The following is an 18,469-nucleotide window of genomic DNA, read 5'->3' as shown; positions in this document are numbered from 1 at the left end:
AGGGTCACACAGCTAGTAAGTGTCAAGTGTCTGAGGCCGGATTTGAACTCAGGTACTCCTGAATCCAGGGCTGGTGCTTTATCCACTGCACCACCTAGCTGCCCCCATGCATATAGTTCTAATCACCAACCTTGACGTCTCTTGGGAAGTACAACATAGACCGGGGGGTACCTCACCTTTGCTTGTGCTATGGATCCTTTTGGCAGGCTGGTGAAGCCTATGAACCCCTTCTTAGAATCATGTTCTTAAAGGCATAAAATAAAATACTTAGGCTTACAAAGGAAACCTATTATATTGGAATACAGATATTGAAAAAGAGGGTAGCTGTCTCATATACCTAGGCATCCATTCCCTACCACCAGACTTTCTCTTCCACCCACCAGGGCCTTTCTTCTTCATTCCACAGTCAAGGATTCCAGCCCTGGACTCACCAATATAGAGATGCCCCAAGTCCTCTTCATCTGTGTAACTGTGCTCTGAAAAATCCCAATCCTTCCGCTGGATCATGTAGGTGGTGCCTTAAGGGGAAGGAGGAATAATTAGCATGAACTCAGAGCCCATCCCTCCTTCTTCTTCCTGACTTGAAATTGCCATAGAAGCCATTCCTGCCCTCTACCACCATCCTCTCCAAGGACCCTCTCACACTTCCTTAGGGAGGCAAGCACAGTAGCATGGGAAAAGATGCTCCACTTGGAGTCAAAAGGCTTGGGTTCAAATTCTGGCTCTGTCATCTCTTGTGAACCTTGGGTAAAGTACTTGATCTCTCTGGACCTCAGTTTCTTCCTCTGTGAAAAGGGTTGGACTAGATGACTTCTAAGGTCCTTTCCTAAACTCTACTGACTACAACCCAGAAAGCAGCTCTAAGAAGATCCAAGGATTGCAGGGTCTTCGAGTCAGTAGTGACCTGAGAAATCATTTCAGACTAAGCCATTTTATTTTAGAGATGAGGAAACTGAGGCTCAGAAAAGTGAATCAATTAGGTCACACAGGCAGCAAGGAACAGATTGAAGATGCTACTTTAGGTCCTGGGACTCCAAAATCAGGAGCCCTTCTACTCTATTCTGCTACGGCCCCACCACTACAAAGAGACCCTATCTCCAGGGGCTGCATTCAAAGCCTACAGCCACATCTATCCTGCTGCTCCTCTAAACTCTGACTCCTGGGTTGATAGTTCCAGTCCAGGGAAAACCTGGTTCTTGGGCTTCTCCATAATGGCTAGTCACATCCACTTGAGGCTCTCCTTTTGCTCTACTTGGCAGCCATGGTGGTACATGGGGTATGTTTGTGTGGAGAGAGGTAAAAAGGGAGAGGGAGGGAAGGGGAAAGAGAGGTGAGAGGGAGAGGGAGGGAGGGGGAGAGAGAGAGAAGGTGAGAGGGAGAAAAAAGGGGGAAGAAGGAAGGGAAGGGAGAGAGTGGGGAAGGGAAAAATGAAAGGGAGAAGAAGGGGGAGGGAAGGGGAGAGAAAGGGGGGTTAAAGAGAAGGAAGGGGGAAGAATGGAGGGAAGGAAGAGAGGAAGGGCAGAGAAAGAGGGGGAAGAGGGAGGAAGGGGGAGAGAGGGAAAGAGAAGGGAAGGAGGAGAGGTGGGGAGGGAAAGAAGGAGGAAAGAAACAGCAAGTGAGAGAAGGGGGAGAGGGAGAGAGGTGGAGAGGGACAGAGACAGAGAGAGAGAGAGAGAGAGAGGATGGAGGAGAGAGAAAAGGAGGGGGAGGGAAATAAGGGGAAAAGGGAAGGAGGAAGAAGGAGGGAAGAATCTAGGAAGGGAGGAGAAAGAAAGGGAGAAATCTACAACAGAGAAAGAGCCAAGTCGAGCCACTTGGCCTACAGTAGTAGGGAGATGAAGCTCCACACTGACTGTCCCCAGTGAAGGATCTCACCTGTTGTTTCAATCAACAAGAAGAAAAAAGGGAAGCTGGAAGCTCAGCCCCAATTAGAAAAAGGCTGAAGCTACAGCTGGAGCATGTGGAGAATGGATGATGGGTCAGGATGGGAGAGGGGAGGAAGTAGTCATTGACAGCAAGTCCATCTTCCCACCCTGGTTGGTCATGAAAAGGTCTGTCTGATGCTCCTACTGCTGGCCTGGGCTACATGGCATCTACCACTCACCACTTGTTCTTACTCACCTTTCCAGTTGTAGGCACCAGGTGCCCCAAAGTACACAGTGTTCTGGGTGAAGCCCCCACTGGTGCCCAGCTGGCACATGCCTGTGCCCAGGTAGTCTATGTTGCTGTTACACATCTCATTGTGGTAGGTCTGCCAGTCATCGCTGGAGTCCAGTTGTAGATCATTGCCCCGCACGTAACACTTGCCCACCATCCGCCGCTGGTCCTCTGAGCCTGACCACAGTACCTTGGTATAGCGATGGGCACAGACCTGAGGACACCCCCCCCAAAAAAATACCTTTGTCATAAGCCATCCTCTATATCACACTGGAGACCCCACAGCCAGGGACTGAGACAGGCAGTTGTTTGCTTGTCCCTTTGACCTCTCTCACTGGGTCTCCTTTGTTGTTCTGGGAGTGGGAAAGAAGGAAGTCCTGGGTTGGTTTTTTTCATTTCTACCATTAACTCCTTTTTTTTTTTTTTTTTTTGGTGAGGCAATTGGGGTTAAGTGACTTGCCCAGGGTCACACAGCTAGTAAGTGTTAAGTGTCTGAGGCTGGATTTGAACTCAGGTACTCCTGACTCCAGGGTTAGTGCTCTATCCACTGCGCCACCTAGCTGCCCTTCTACCATTAACTCTTGAAACTAAGCATCCTTTCTGCGTGTATTAGATTCCCCCTGGGAGGGAGGAGAGGGAAAGGGAGCATGATTCCTTGGAAAACAAGGGAGTCTGGGGAATTAACACAGAAGGATGAGTTGGGGGCAGTTCTTGGCTCAGAGACCAAAAAGAAACTAGTTACAGAGTAAGTTAGAGATGTCCTGCCTGTCCCCCCCCCCCTACTCTGTCCTCTTAGAGTAAAAACAAACAGAAAACAAAAACAGATGTTGACCTAGAATTAGATAGTTGTGTGTGAGGGCTCTTGATCATGTATGCTTGCTCTACGTTACAAAGTGGAAAGAGTTGGAAGGGACTTGGAGTCAGGATGACATGAGTTCAAATTCTGCCTCAGACTCTTATTAGCTCTGTAACCTTGAGCGTAGCACTTAACAACTCCCAGCCTCAGTTTCCTAATCTGTAAAAAGAAAATAATAATAGTAGCTACTTCACAGGTTGTTATGAGGATCTCATAAAATAACATAAAATGATTTGCTGACTTTAAAGGGCTATATAAAAATTATTATTGTTGTTATTATAATTAATTATTATCATAGGGTTTTTTTTTGGAACCTGCAACATTTAAAAAAAAATAACAGCTTTAGAATAGTTCCAAATGTAATAACTTTTCCAAAAAATACCAAAAAGCACTAAAAAACCCCACTAAAACAAGTAGAGTTGGGGAGAAGTCTGCTAGATGCTATAGTGGTTACTAGTCCTGGAGTCAGGATGGCCTGAGTTCAAATCTGATCACCAATACTCAAAAGCCAAATAATCCTGGGCACTTAACCTTTGTCTGCCTCTGTTTTCTTATCTGTAAAATGGGGGTAATAATAGCACCTACCTCCCAGGGTTATTGTGAGGATCAAAGGAGATCATATTTGCAAAGTGCTGTATAAATGCTAGCTCAGCATCATCATCATTATTGTTCTAGAACTGGACCGATCTAGAAACGGCCAAGTATGAGGGAGTCCAGAAGAGTTCACTGGCAGAATTCTAGACCCGAAGTTATATCTGATAAGAATCTAGAATCAGTCCAAACTGGGTCTCCAGAATTTTGTCCCCCCAGAAGTGATGGGCTGGACATGAGAATAGCTGGCACCGAGGAAGAACTGAGGCCTGAGGGTGGCAGTAGGGAGGGTGATGAAGAGCAGCACTGGGGAGGGGAAGGTGGGCAACAGGCACTAGAAGATTCCAGAGAGTGCTCTAAGGTACACAGGAGCTCCTGAAGCCCAGGCCGGAGGAGCAGGCGAGGTTCCCCAGGAACTGTGCCACTTCTTCCTGGCTCCCATTGCCCCGCCTCCCTCCCAAAGGAAGCAATTAGAGCCAAGTTTGTGCCGCCCGGGGCCCCTTCTGCCCTTTCCTCCCAGAGGCTCGCTCAGCTTGTTCCCACGAAGGGTGGGCACCCTAGGGGCTAGGAAGAGCAGTGAGACATGGTCTAGGGCTGTGCCTCTCCCAGTCTGGCAAGAGCAGCAGAACCCCCTGGGGAGCCCTGGCACACACATATATTGTTCTCCGAGGCCCAGGTACTCATATTCCTGGTTTGTTGCCTGCCATGTCACATTCCCTCCACTCGCCAGGGAGATCTGAATAGTTTGGAAGATACAAGGGAAGCACGGGAGCTGTGGATGACCCAAGTCACATTCACCCACTCACCAACACTCTGCCCGCAGGTCCCTGGCTGGCCACTGTCACCCCAAGCCACATGTCCTCAATAATGTGCTGCCTGGGATCACCTGAGAGCAAAGGCAGGAGTGAGGGGAGGAGAAGGCCAAGGGGGCACAGCCCACAGAAACACACAAGCTCACTTGTACATTTCTAGAACCCCTGAACTACTCAAGGGCTGACAACTGGCAGATCAGACTCTGTATTGCAGTTGAACTGACCTAGCCCTAAAATGTCCCTAACCTAGCCTTCCCTGGCCCTGGGATCTTCCTTTAAGCCATTCCCCACACCCTGGACACTATCCTCCTCTCCCCTGGACTAGTCCTTCCCTTCTGTCTCAGTTCCATGGAATGTTCCCCTCCTCTTCCTCCCAGGGTGATCTATGGCTCTACGCCCCACTCTATCCCCTGCCTAAGGGCAGGGTCTGTGATCTCCCTTTGAGGACGGTGACCTCATCTCCTCTTCCCTCTGAACCACCCCCCCGCCCCCCCCCCCGCCCCCATAATACTTTGGGTGTTGCCCAAAGGGAATACTCAGGGCAAGAGAGTTGAAGCCCCTCCCCCTTACTTTTTTCCTCTATATGCATCCGTTCACAGTCATCTGTCTGAGCGCTGAGGGGGCACAGGTAGACTGCACCTGTCCGGTTGGTGTAGCCATCAGGTATGGCAAGGTCTCGGGGAGCACCGGCAAGGAGTCTAAGGGGGTAGAAAAGAGACTAGAGGTCAGACTAACATTGGGCTCTCAGGAAGGGCACCGTCCAAGGTAGGGGGAAGCCCATTCTCAGAAAAGGGGAGCCATACCAGACAGGATGGGACAGCCGGGTCCTTTCCCTGACCAAACAGCCTGAGGACTGCCTCTGCAAGCCTCAGCTCTCCCCTTCCCTGGGGAGAAGGTTCATCCTCAGAAAGTCCAACACGTCACTGAGAGGTACACGAGCATCCAAGTAAAGCCCAAGGGCCTTCCTCTCCAGCACTGAGGACATGAAGGCTGTTCGCTAGGAGCTCCCCCTTCTCCCCTCCGCTGCACCTACAAGCCCTTTACTGCATCCCCTATCCTTTTCTCCTTTACTCTCTGATGACCATGTGGCCCTCCTTCTCTCCAAGGCTAAACTGTCCAACAAATGCAATCCCATCTCCTCCCGTCTTCTCCTGCAGATGGTCCCCACAATTACCCTCCCTCCTCCTCCCCAGTCTTCAGAATCTTCTCACCTATTTGATCCTTCCCTTCTACCTGCCCAAATCTTTACCATCTTATAAAACCCTCACTAAACCCAAACCTTCTCGAGTCATTGGTCCACATCTCTCCTTGCTTTCTTCAATTGAACCTCTAGAGAAAGCTTTGGGGATGCACATTCAATGCCTCCACTGCCTCTCCTCTCACTTCTCCACTTTTTGGAGTCAACATTTCTGAAAGAGAATTCATTCATTCTTTCCCTAAACCCACCTCTCTTCCGAATGTCCCTATTCCTATGGAAGATGCCACCATCCTTCGAGTCACCCAGGAGTGTCATCTTCTGCTCCTTATTCTCTCTCACCCTGATATTGAATATGCTGTGAAATTGAGGTGTTTCTAGGCCCATGACACAGAGGGCTGTCACCCCCGTTCAGGGAGGCCCTGGTCACTTCTTTTTAATTTTTTTATTTTTTGGTGAGGCAATTGGGGTTAAGTGACTTGCCCAGGGTCACACAGCTAGTAAGTGTTAAGTATCTGAGGCCAGATTTGAACTCAAGTCCTCCTGAATCCAGGGCTGGTGCTCTATCCACTGTGCCACCTAGCTGCCCCGGCCCTGGTCACTTCTTGTCTAACTCTCTAAGGGCATGAAGAGACTTAGTGCTGCTCCAGCAACTGATAGCTAAGGCTGGGGAGTAAGGCTGGCTAGGGTGGGGGCCAGAGTGGGGGGGTACATGACAGACTCCAGAGCTTCCAGGCATTCCTCTGCTCTCCATTTCCCCACCTCAAACCAGAGGAGAGGGTCAACCAGATACATGCTGAGAGACAGTGAGGCCAGAGATGTTCATGGCTGCTTCCCTTGCTCCCCCACAGGCCACACAAGGACTAGGTTCTATCAGGGCTACTGCTCCCTGCCCTATTTCCTAGGTTCTAATCCAATTCTTGGCCCAAGGGGGCCTCATGTTTACTTCTCTCCCTCCATTCCACCTACCCACCCACCGCTGGCTTTTTTTATTCCTCTCTCTTGCCCTTTGACACGTGGCATCGAGGCAGAGCCGAGAGCAACGTCAGGGTGAAATCTCTGCCTCCAGTCAGCGACTCTGAATTGCTGATGAGGAGCAGATGGGAGTGGGAGAAGAGGTGCAAACCCTGGGCATGCAGAGACTTGGAGATCCCTCCCTTCTCACGTCAGGAATGTGGAGCCTGAGGAGCCTAGGAGTGGGGAGCAGGACACAACCTCTATTTCCCTACACACCTCAACAGCAAAAGCTTTGTTCTATAGGAGGAGGGAGGGGGTTTAAGCGGAGTCCCCCTCCCCTTTCCTTGGCAGTACCAACACACACAAGGCTGGCCAGGTGCCAGCCCTGCCCTGTCAGCCCCCTGTTAGTCACTTCCTAATCTGATACAGGAAGGGGCAAGAAAAGCCACACTGATCTTTGGTGACTGATGACCCACTAGAGCCTGCTACCCCACCCCCTCATCACAAGGGCCAGGAGCCAGAGGTGGAGTGGGGTGGGAAAGATGACCCAGGCCACTGGGCCACTTTTTAATTAATTGCCACCCAACTTCCTTATGCATGGGAATGCAACTGATGAAACCAGAAATCCTGAGTCTCATTTCTCCTGGAATTCCCACCCTATCAGCTGCAGTGTGCTGGTAAATGGCTAATTTTCTGAACCCCAGGACACACTTTTATGTTTCATCTGCATTATTATAATCTCCATAACTTTTTAAAATTTAAACGATCAATATGATAATAAACCAAGTCCTAATTTGTGTAGTTTATTGATTTCTGAGATGTCAATGTTCATACTGAAAATTTAACAAATCAGCTCTCCCCGTTTGAGCATGCTCCAGCAGACCCCTGCCTACCAGGTTGGTCAGGCTGAAGAGGGGATCAGAATTGCCCGAGGAGTGTAAAGATGGTCATTAGGAGGGCATAGGTTAACACCAGAGCCGGAGAGGCCAAGGTTCACTAGCCTATAGGCCTTCCCAACTCCAGGGATACCCAAACATGAGTAATGGAATGGGTGGGGGATGTTAAGCACAATAGAGCTGTCTGGACTGGACATGGTTCTGCCTGGAGGCAAGGGGATGGCCAAAATGACCTCAAGATGGTTTTGGTCATTGATGGAATAGGAGGAAGGGGGACCTAGGGAAGGTCCAACCCAGATTCCATCGATGAAATGTAGCTGAGATTTCTCTCCACCCTCTCTGCTTGGATTGGAGAGGCTGCCCCTGCTTCTCAACCCGGGGTAGGGGTTGGGGGAGAGAAAGGAGGGGGAGTGCTAGGGTTCCCTCTTCCCCAGCCCAGACAACATCCTGCCTTGCTGGACAGCTGGCATGCTCTGGCTTGTAAACCAGCCCTCCCCTCTCATTCCCCGAAATAGCCTCCTTCTAGTCTCGAGCAAGCAGAATCTAAGTCAGTCAACTGTCTGCCTACCCCTCACCTCCTCCATCCTCAGTGCAAGCCCTCAGTCTGTGGACACTGAGGAGGGGGCGGGAAAGAAGGGATGCTCAGAAACAAGTCACCCCCCCCCATTCCATCCGGATCCAATCCCCTCCCCCCCTAGAGATTCCACAGGGAACCTTCCCGCAACACCCCCCCCCACCAGCCCCTGGGTATTTTTAGCTCCTGGCTCAGAGGCCCCTCCAGTCCCACTGGCTCCTTGCCCAGGATGGAGCAGATCACGCCTCCAGAGTTCTGTGCTAGGTTGGGGAAAAGGTGGAGGGTAGAGGGATGAAGGCATCAGGGACAGAGGAAGAACAGGTAAGAACAGTGGTAGCATTTGGGGCTGGGGTGACTGACACTAGTGTAACCCAGTTTGGCTGGCTGGGTTTTTTTTCTAGACGATGGTCAATTCAGTTCTCCAGATATTGACTATATGCAAAGCACTGTGTCAGCAGCAAGGAAAGATACAAAATTTAGATTTGGTCTTAGTCTTGTGGCATCTCAGAGTTTGGCGAAGAGACACCAACACAGATATTACAAGCCATCCTGTTGAGCACACAGGAACAACACAAAACAAGGGTGGAGAGGAAGAGGCTAGACTGGAGACATTTCTCTGCAGAAGCACCATTCGAGTTAGGATTATGGGCAGCCAGGTGGCACAGTGGAAAGACTGCTGGGGCCTGGCATTAGGAAGACCTGAGTTCAAATCTGCCCTCAGACACTTACTAGCTGTGTGACCCTGGGCAAGTCACTTCACCCTCTTTGCCTCAGTTTTCTCATTTCTAAAATGAGCTGGAAAGGGAAATGGCAGACCACTCTAGTATCTTTGCCAAGAAAACCTGAAATGGGGTCATGAAGAGTCAGACATGACTGAATTAAAGCAAACAAGCAACAAGGCGGCACATGAAGAGAGCCAGCCAGATGGCATAGTGGATAGAGTGCTGGGCTCAGAGTCAGGAAGACCTGAGTTCAAATCTAACCTCAGAAACTTCCTAGCTGTGTGACTTTGGGCAAGTCACTTTACCTCTGTTTGTCTATTGATTGGTGATCCACTGGAAAGGAAGTGGCCAACCATTCCAGTATCTTTGACAAGAAAGCCCAATGGACAGAGGTCCACAGGGTCAGGAAGAGTTGAACATGACTGAACAACAACAGGCATAAGAAACAGGTGGCAAAGGTACGTCTGGAGCTCATCATGACTGAACTGGGCTTGACACTTACTAGCTGTGTGACCCGGGGCAAGTCACTTAACCCTCATTGCCTCCTGCCCCCCCCAAAAAAAGTTATGGTCGTTGTGGGTAGTCCACTTGACATAGGAGAGAACTGAGTCCAAGTCTTGCCTACAATACCAACTGTGGGCCCATGGGCAAGGTCACTTGCCCTTTGTGTGCCTCAGTTTCCTTCCCTGTAAAATGATGGCAGTTGCACTCAAAGGCTTCCAGAGTCCCTTTCAGCTCTAAATCTGTGATCCTATGTAAGGCTTCAGCATCTCATTCATCCATGGGCCAGGCAATAGGGCAGAGGCAGCACAGGAGAATGTGGAGAGAGGGAGATGGGCATGGATTTTTGTTTCAGAAATAGTCTGTTCCTTCACTCTTTCCTGATCACTCAACTCATCCCCTCCCTCCACCCTACTCCTAGATCCTCAAGTCCCAGGGAAGACGAGTAAAGAAGGCTGTATGGCCCCCATCCTTCCACTCAAGGAAAAACAGGAATATTTGCTCTGGTCCCTGGCTAATTTCTGAGACCCAGGATTCCTCTCTATATCCACGGTCTCTCCGGCTCTGGTATCCAACCTAATGCAGCCTCCCTCCACTCAAATCTATCTAGAAAGGGGTAAGTACCCTGTCAAGAGTCAGAAAGAGAGCCAAAACAATCAGGGAAAGTAGCCAAACTAAAGCCATCAAGGGAAGATGGGAAGGGGTCTCTGCTCCACTGAGCTCCAAGTATTTTCCATTCTGAGGTCCCACTAATTTTCCTCCCACCCCAGAGTACCCTGGAAGGAGCCAGAGAGGTCAGGCAGTGAAAAAAAATCACACAGCCCCATCTCTTTCCCTAAACCCTTCAATGAAAGAAGAAAAACCTGAAGGTGTGAAGTACATTGCACATCCTTCCCTTCCCACCCTAACCCCAACCAGAGGCAGAATAAGGAGCCCTTGTATGCCAAGAACGCGACTTTCCCAAACTATGTTCAGGATTGAGAAGCACAGCACTTGGCACATACTAAGTACTAAATAAATGTTTGTTGAATAGATAATCCCCACCCTTTCAACCAAGGAGGTTTTGGGCAACGTCTAGTGGTGGGGTGGGGGAGGAGCCCTCCTTCCCTCAGCCTGGTATTTTTCTTGGTGCCAGTCTGCCAGATTTTTTTAAAGGACTCTGTCTCTTCTGGTTGGGACACCAAGGCAAATCTTTTTTTTTTTTTTAAGTGAGGCAATTGGGGTTAAGTGACTTGCCCAGGGTCACACAGCTAGTAAGTGTTAAGTGTCTGAGGCTGGATTTGAACTCAGGTACTCCTGACTCCAGGGCCGGTGCTCTATCCACTGTGCTATCTAGCTGCCCCTAAGGCAAATCTTAATATGCTGAAATGGGTTTAAACATCAAAAGGGATGGAGCAGACAAGAATGGGGATTCTCCCTCTTCCCAATAACTCAGCATCAGAGTTCTAGAGCCGAAACCCTGAACTTTCAATTTTGAACTATCTACTCTATCTTTTTACAAATGAGGAAACTGAGGTCCAGGGATAAGGGACTAGCCCAAGATCACAATTCTTTCATGCACAGATGGTACTTCCCCTCTCGTCTCTCTGAGAGGGTTTTTGGGAAAGGGAGGCAAGATGATCGAAGGAACCTTACAAACCCCTGCCAGACAGCAGCTTTTCGCATCCTCTTTCCTATAAGGTAGCTGAGCCCCTCCCAGACTCTGGGGAACAGAAGCACTGGAAAGTGATGCTTCTTCCCCTAGCTCGACTCCCCCGTAGTTCAAAGCTAATGGAGCATCAAAGTAGAGAAAGAGCAGAAGTGATAAAAGCGAGGAAATGGGACTCAGGAGGGTTAGGGGCATCAGCATCCATCACTCCAAAGAAGGCAAAGGCAGGCTGGGGCAAGGCCAAGGGGGAGGGGGAGGGCAGGGTATAGGGTAACAACAGCTTTGAAGCTTTCTTCAAATGCTTCACTTTGGAGAGATTAGTTGGTGGGGGGAAGTTTCAGGTAGATCTCCCTTCTTCCCCTCCTCCCAATAAGAGTGGGCAGGACAAATTCAGTTCCAGAAAGGGCATGGGGCCTCCTAGTGAGCACCCAAGCAAAGTTAGGTCCCAGGAGCCAACACTCAGTGAAGCTGCCTCCGGGAACCACCCTGCTTCTGGATCTGTTGTTTCTGATTTAAGGTCAATCTTCCACAAAGGGATAGGAGCAGTAAGAAGAGGGAAGGAGCATGTTCTGCCTAGGGGCAGCAGCTCCCTGCTGCCTGGATCCCAGCTCGGTGCCAACCCTGTTTCCTGAATTAGACATCTCCCTGGAGGACTCTCCCCTGGTAGCTGCAAAGCTCTACAATGCCCAAGATGGAACAGCAGGCTTCCTCTACCCTCATCCCCCCCGCCCCACATTGCCCTCTCCCCACCAGTGACTCAGCTCCTCAAGCCAGAGTAACCGGATGGATGGGAAAGAGAGGAGAGAAGTGGGGAGAAAGGGAGAGAAGGGGAGAAAGTGATAGGGGAGGAGGGAGAGGAAAAAGAATGATTGGGGCAAAGGGGGAAGAAAGAAATGGGGAGAGAAAGAAATGGGCGGGAAAGAGATGTGGTGGGGGAGAGGTAGGGTAAGAGAGAGGAAGGGAAAGAGATGGGGAAGAAAAAGATGGAGAGAGAAAATGGGGGGAGATGAGGCAGAGAGAGATGGGGAGAAAGTGATGGGGAAGGGGAAAGAGAAAGTAATGGGGAAGAACTAGAAAGGGATAAGGGGGGAAAGTAATGGAGGAGAGAAAGAGATAAAGAAGAGAAAGACAGGGCTAGGGGAAAGCACTCAGTGTAGGCTTAAAGGATGTGTCAAGGCCAGCTTTGCTAGCTCCTCTACCTATGGACTAGCTAACACTTCATTATGACCTGAAAGAGGAAGGGATGATTGGATACCTTTTCCCTCACTTCCCACTTTTTTTTTTTTTTGGTGGAACAAGGGTTAAGTGACTTGCCCAGGGTCACACAGCTAGTAAGTGTCAAATGTCTGAGGTCAGATTTGAACTCAGGTCCTCCTGAATCCAGGGCCAGTGCTTTATCCACTGTACCACCTAACTGCCTCTCACTTCCTACTTTCTGTATGTCTTCCTCCCTTCTGGATCCTGAGAAATGTCCACTTGCAAGCCCACTTGATGAAAAAAAGACCCCACCCCCACCAACCTTTTCCTCCTTGCCAGAAGAAGCTGGCATACAAGTCCATTTCTTCCAAGGTGAAAGACTCTCTCACTGGCTTCTGAAGCAGAGATAGGACAAAGGAGGTTCACCCTCTGTTATGGGTGCCTAAGGCCTTGGCTGCTGCCCTCCTCTACCTGGCACTACGCCCAGGAAGTGCTAGCTAGCTCAGCCTACCCTACAGGGAGCATATTTCCAGAGATCACAGTAGCCACTACTGCCTGCCTCTAGACCCACAGCCTTCTCTTCCCATAGTGCTCTCCGGTGCCAGTCCAGGGGAAAGGGAAGAGCTAGGCCCTAGTAGGGTCATGTCTGCTCCAGCTGGAACTCTTGCCCCTGAAATCAACTAAATTGGGCTTCCTGAAACCTAGTATTCTTAGGCAGCACAGTGGGCAGAGTGTTGTACTTGGACTCTGGGAGGCACTGGACCTGTCTCAGCCTCAGTTTCCTCATCTGTAAAATGGGGATAATAATAGCACCTACCTCTCAGGGTTGTTGAGAGGATCAAACACACACAAATGACATGTGACACGCAACACAGGAATATGTGTGTGCATGCAAGCACACACATACATATACATACACATGCATGTGTACATGCATGCATGGTATTATAGCACTACATAAATACTAGGCTCTTGTTAGGTAAAAAAGTGACAGGCCCTGGAATACATTATCTTCAAGAAACAGTATCGGCTTCTCCCTTTGCTCATTCCAAGGAGGCATGCTCTGCATCTTCTCTTCACCTGAGGATCTCAAAGCACCGCTGTTCAGAATCGTAGAATTTGAGAGTTATAAGGGACTTTCTGGTCTGCTGCCTCCTTCCCCTTGCCCCCAAATGAAGGCTTCAGGGTTTTTTGAGCTCAGAGATTCTGGGTCTCTCTGTGTCAACTGGGTATGGTCCTAGAATTAACTGAACCTGGAAATCTAGGTCACATATGTGTGTGTGTTGGGGGGGGGGATGGACCACCATCCTGAAGGGAGATCAGTACATCAGCCTGAGAAGACACCCACCTGCTCACTGCATACCACCTGGCACACAGAAGGTGCTATGTTGGCATTTGTTAGCTGAATTGCAAGGTGTCCATCAGGGACCAGAATGCTAGTTCATCTACATCTTTGATTCTCTCCTTTCCCCAGAGGAACCTAGGTGTCTTGGTCCAATAGCTCAAGGCCCCGACCAGAAGGTTTCAGTTCACAGCTTGACTTTTCAGGCAGCTGTTCACATCTGGATACGCAGCTGATCGTCTCTATCCAAGCCCATCTGGCCCTGCTGAGGGGTCTCTGGCCAAACAAGAGACTGAAAACATCCCCAAGGGACCTAGAAATCACAATTTCTTCACCCTTCTTATACATACCCCTCCCCTCCCCACACATGACCTACATTTCCAGGGTCAGGTAGGTCTAGGATCCTATCCAGTTGTCACAGAGCGATCCAGAATCTCTGCACACACACACAAAAAAACCCGAAAAGGACATTTCAGGGCAAGAGGAAGGAGTCCTTTATAGGTCTCAAATTCTGTGATTCTGAGCAGTGGTGCTTTGAGATGTCCTGAAGACGATGCTTGGGGCAAAGTGGAGAGGGAGACTCAGGTACCCAAAGCTTTAGCTCATTTGCCACAGGGGAGCTGAGCCCTCATCCCACTATGATAATTCCCACTCAGGGAAGCAGGGGAAGGTTTGTGGAATTACAGACCATCAGAGCCTTGGGGCAGGAACCTCAGAGATCACATGATTCTAGAGCTGAAAGGGCCCCCCAGAGCCCACTGAATTCAATCCCCTCATTTAACAGATGAGAAAACTGAGACCCAGGGATGTTAAGTGATTTGCCTAAGGTCATAAAGTGGTATTAGCAAAGTCAGTATTTGAACCCAGATCCTCGGACAAGCACCACTGCCCTTTTCACTGGATCACACCATCTCAAATCTTTTGTTTTACAGGAGGCAATTGAAAAGAGGGGAATTGACTTGCCCAAGGTCACACAGCCACACTCTTGGGAATTGGAGAGTGCCACTGAACTACACTGCCTCAAGCTGAAGAATCACTGCCATACCAAAAACCAAGGAAGAAGCTTTATCTGGGGTCTCCAAAGAGAGTCCCCTTGGAAAACAGAGAAAAAATGGCTCTATCACTTTGGGTTTTTTTTGCTTTTGGGGGTCTTTTTTGGGGTTTTTTGCAGGGCAATGGGGGTTAAGTGACTTGCCCAGGGTCACACAGCTAGTAAGTGTCAAGTGTCTGAGGCTAGATCTGAACTCAGGTACTCCTGAATCCAGGGCTGGTGTTTTATTCACTTCGCCACCTAGCTGCCCCCAGCTCTATCACTTTTCAGGCCAAGAGTCATGGGGAGAATTCAGTGGCCCAGACTCCCTAGTCTTTACTCAGGCTTTCCCAAGTTAGGGCAGAGTGGGGAATCTACCAGCCAGGGGTCAAAGGTCAAGGCTGCTAGGACAGTTTGGACTTTAGCCACTTCCCAAGTTTCTCAGGAAGGCACAGGCCTAGGACTAGGCAGGGCGGGTCCATGTGCTCTGCCGCAGTTCTACCACTTCACTACTTCCTGGGAGTACAGGTTGAGGGCTCTCTCCATTGAGGTCACCCAGCTTTGAGAAAGTTGAACCCCTTCCACCCCTCTAACCTCAGTCCCCACTTCCTTCCCCTGCCTTAACAATGATGATGATGGCCCTGACACACCCATCATCGAAGTCTGTCATGAAGATCTTTCTGCCCAAGCCCACCTCTACCAAAAGAAAATAAAACAATAAAATAAATGCCCAGCTTGTACCCCATCTGAGGCAGCTAGGTGGGGCAGTGAATAGAGCATCAGGCTTGGAGCCAGGAAGATCTGAGTTCAAATTTGACCACAGACACTAGTTGTGTGACCCTGCACAAGTCATTTCACCATTTGCCTCAGTTTCCTCATCTGTAAAGCAAGCTGAATAAGGAAATAGCAAACCACTCCAGTATCTTTGCCAAGAAAACCCTCAAAAGGGGTCATGAAGAGTCAGAATAACCAAACAAGTACCCTGCTTAAGATCCCAAAGCACTAAACTTTCAGTAACAAACATGTCAACTAGAAAACCACATGTCCAACAAGGGACTCGGGACAGCTGGATACTATCACCTTCCCCCTCCAGAAGCTTGACCTCCCTGCCCCCTTCCTTTTTCTCAGCAGCTGTTGGTGGGGTGGGGAATAGAGAGGAGAGAAAGGAGGAAAAAAAATACCATTTTCCTCTTCAAACCAAAACAAACACACTCAGGGCTGAAGATCCAGCATGAATGTGTGGAATGTGGAGAAGATGCTGAGGAGAAGGGAGTTGGGGGGGGGGCTCCCAACTGTTGGAGGAAGGAAAAGCATGGGGAAGGTATGCCCTCTTCCTACCACTGCAACCTCAAGGGGGCGCCCATGGGTTAGGTCAAGGTAGCACTAGCCCTCCTGACCTCAATCTACAAAACAGCCTCCATCTAACCAGCCCATTCATCCTGAATCAGTGGGAAAAGCCCTCGACTCCGAATCAGAGGATCTGAATTCGAATCCATATCCAGGCACTGTACTAGCTGCGTGTTGGGGGGGGGGGAATCACTTCACCTCATCTGTTAAGTGAACACCTAGTGTATGCTCTCTTCATAGGGTGACGATAGTAGGGGCACCTGCTTTGTAAACCAAGAAGGTTCTGTGTACACCTGAGGAATCAACGACTTACTTCTTGTGTAATCTTAGTCAAGTCATTCTTCCGTCTCTGGGACTCAGTTTACTCCTCTGTAAAAGGGGTGGGGTTAAACCAGATTTCCCCTTTGGTCCCCATTCAGTTCTAGATCTTAGGATGCTATTATCCCTAGACATGCCGAGGACATGGCTAATGCAGTCAGGAATGTAAGTACAAAGTGGAGAGTAGGCAACGTAGAGGGTCAACAAACTGAAGATTTCTTTCTGACAGGGGCTGTTCCCTTAGGCCTTTTCCCGTTCCCCACGACTGGGAACTCGAATCTCAAGGGCTCAAAACCGGAGCAAGGGGGCTAGGTGCCCAGGATTAGGGGGAAAGAAGAAGGGGGAGTGTTCAGGCATCCAGTCACTCTTAGGCATGTCTCCAGGGTCTCCAAGCACAAAAGGGACCCCACCCCCAGCCAGCGCCTCAAGACTGGGAATTTTTCTAGAGGGGAGAGGCAGGTTGTAGCAGCTCTCGCACGTGTTAGGGATTATCTATTCTCCTCCCACCACAGATTCCGCCGCCGAACCCCCCTTCCCCCGCTCAATTCTTCCTCTCTCCGCAAAGCTACCCCGCTCCCGGGCCCATAAATCCTTAAACCCCAGGGGCGTTCTAAAGCGCTCAAAGGAAGCTGGCTGGGTAGGGGAATGTTGGAGGTCCCTCTTTGATGTCCCGGTCTCCCGCCACCCCCAGCCCCTGCCCCCGCCCCCACTCACAGGTAACGCTGCTGCCGCTCAGTCTGCCGGTGGAGGGCGACCGAGTAGCCGAAGAGGCTCCCGGGGTTCGAGGCCTCCTTCACCACCAGGAACCGGGTGTCCAGGTTGAAGGCGGAGGCTACGCGACAGCCAGCAGCTGCCAGGGCCAGCGCCAAGGCGCAGAGGGGCAGGCGCTGGGCACAGGGGGCCCGGCGGCCACGGGGGCCCGGGTCCATGGCTGCAGCCGACCCGGTGGGGCGGATGGGTGTATCTTGGGGGCGCGGGGGAGGTGTAGGGGGTCAGATTCACCTGTTTTCCCCGCGGCCGCCTGCAGCGTAGGCGACCGTCCCTCGGCCAACCCTGTCAGGTGGCCCCACTTAGTCCAGTCAGGTGCCCCTGGTCAGTTTCACACCCTGTCCTAGCCGGGTCTCCTACCCTGCTGGGGTCAGTATCACCCCCCTCTCCCCTTCCCTTCCTCCCCTCTCCTCTTTGGACTGTGTCACTGCAGCCCGCACGGATGGACCCTCCGGCCTCCTGCGTCTTCGGCCCTACCCTCCTGCCACTTTCTACCCCCTTAGGTTCTGCTCTAACTGCACCCTCCTAGCCTTCTGCCGGCGCTGGCTATCCGATCCGGGCTCCGGGCTGCGGGGGCCGGATCGCTGCTGGGAGGGAGCGAAGGAGGGCGGGAGGGAGGGGTCCCGCGGCCCCGCCTCCCCCACGCCCAGCTCTGCACCTCCCCACCTAGCACGCCTCGGCCTTGGCTCCGCTTTTCTTCCGGGGAAAGGGTGGAGAAGGGCTCGGCTCTGCAGCCACCTCTTAAAGGGGCAGCTGCGCCCCTCCCTCATCGCCCTCCCTGCCAACTCCTGCGCCCTCCCCTAAACACCTGTTCAGGGCCCCCCAAGACCCGACTTCTCTGTCTCCCGGGAGTCTGCTCCCAGACTGACGGGTGGGGAGATCAGGGCGGCGGCAGCGGGGAAGGTGTCCTGCTGTTTGTCCTCGCTGCCGCCGTTGCGGCTATCGGTGCTGCGGCAGCGATCGCGTCCCGGCTCCGCGCCCTCCGGGAGGGGTCAGCAGACGGCTGGAGCCTCTCGGGGTTATCTCTCCTCTCTGGCTAGGAATGTCCGGTTTTAGGGCTGGTTCGGATCCCAGCCTCGCCTGTCTCCTGGCTCTTCGTCCAGGGTAAGGTCGCTGACTATCTCCGAGCCATTCTCTTTTCTAGGAGCTGTGTGCGGACAGTTGCCCCAAGCCTTGTTCCTTTCTGGGAGTGAACGGGGCAGAACGCGCCAGTTAATTGGCAATAGGAACACCGTAATTAGTAAAGATATAGCCTGAAGGACTCTAACAAAGCATCTTCCAGGATCTCAAAGTACCAGGCATTCCACACTCTGCCCTTTAAACAGAGGGAAACCAAGTCACATCTAAGCCCCACTTCCCTTTTGTGATATGCTGTCTAATGAGCTGGGAACTGGGTGGAATACCAGAGTCTGTACCCCTCAGCCTCCTTTGATGATGATAAACATTTAAGCAATTTCACATATTATATCATTTGATCCTCATAAATTTCCAGGTAGGAAATATTATCACACCATTTTGCAGATGAGGAAACTGAGAGGTGAAGTGGCTTGCCCAAGTT

At 50.9% G+C, this 18,469-nt stretch overlaps 1 protein-coding gene across 3 annotated transcripts in view; it reads right to left on the bottom strand.

The window, feature by feature from the left end:
- Positions 1 to 17,516, bottom strand: part of ITGA3 (integrin subunit alpha 3) — a 35,459-nt gene extending 17,943 nt beyond the window's left edge. For all 3 annotated transcript variants that reach the window (XM_043963702.1, XM_043963704.1, XM_043963703.1), the window contains exons 1-5: positions 16,858 to 17,516; positions 4,987 to 5,114; positions 4,411 to 4,490; positions 2,122 to 2,371; positions 432 to 518 (exon numbers count right to left, since the gene is read on the bottom strand). In XM_043963702.1, coding sequence (XP_043819637.1) covers positions 432 to 518; positions 2,122 to 2,371; positions 4,411 to 4,490; positions 4,987 to 5,114; positions 16,858 to 17,072 — 760 coding nt within the window. In that variant the 5' untranslated portion in view covers positions 17,073 to 17,516. The remainder of the gene's footprint in view (positions 1 to 431; positions 519 to 2,121; positions 2,372 to 4,410; positions 4,491 to 4,986; positions 5,115 to 16,857) is intronic.
- Between the last annotated feature and the right edge of the window lie 953 nt (positions 17,517 to 18,469).

This window comes from Dromiciops gliroides, chromosome 4, assembly GCF_019393635.1.
Source record: "Dromiciops gliroides isolate mDroGli1 chromosome 4, mDroGli1.pri, whole genome shotgun sequence".
Classification (NCBI taxonomy): Eukaryota; Metazoa; Chordata; class Mammalia; order Microbiotheria; family Microbiotheriidae; genus Dromiciops; species Dromiciops gliroides.
This window is presented reverse-complemented; position numbering and strand designations above follow the sequence as displayed.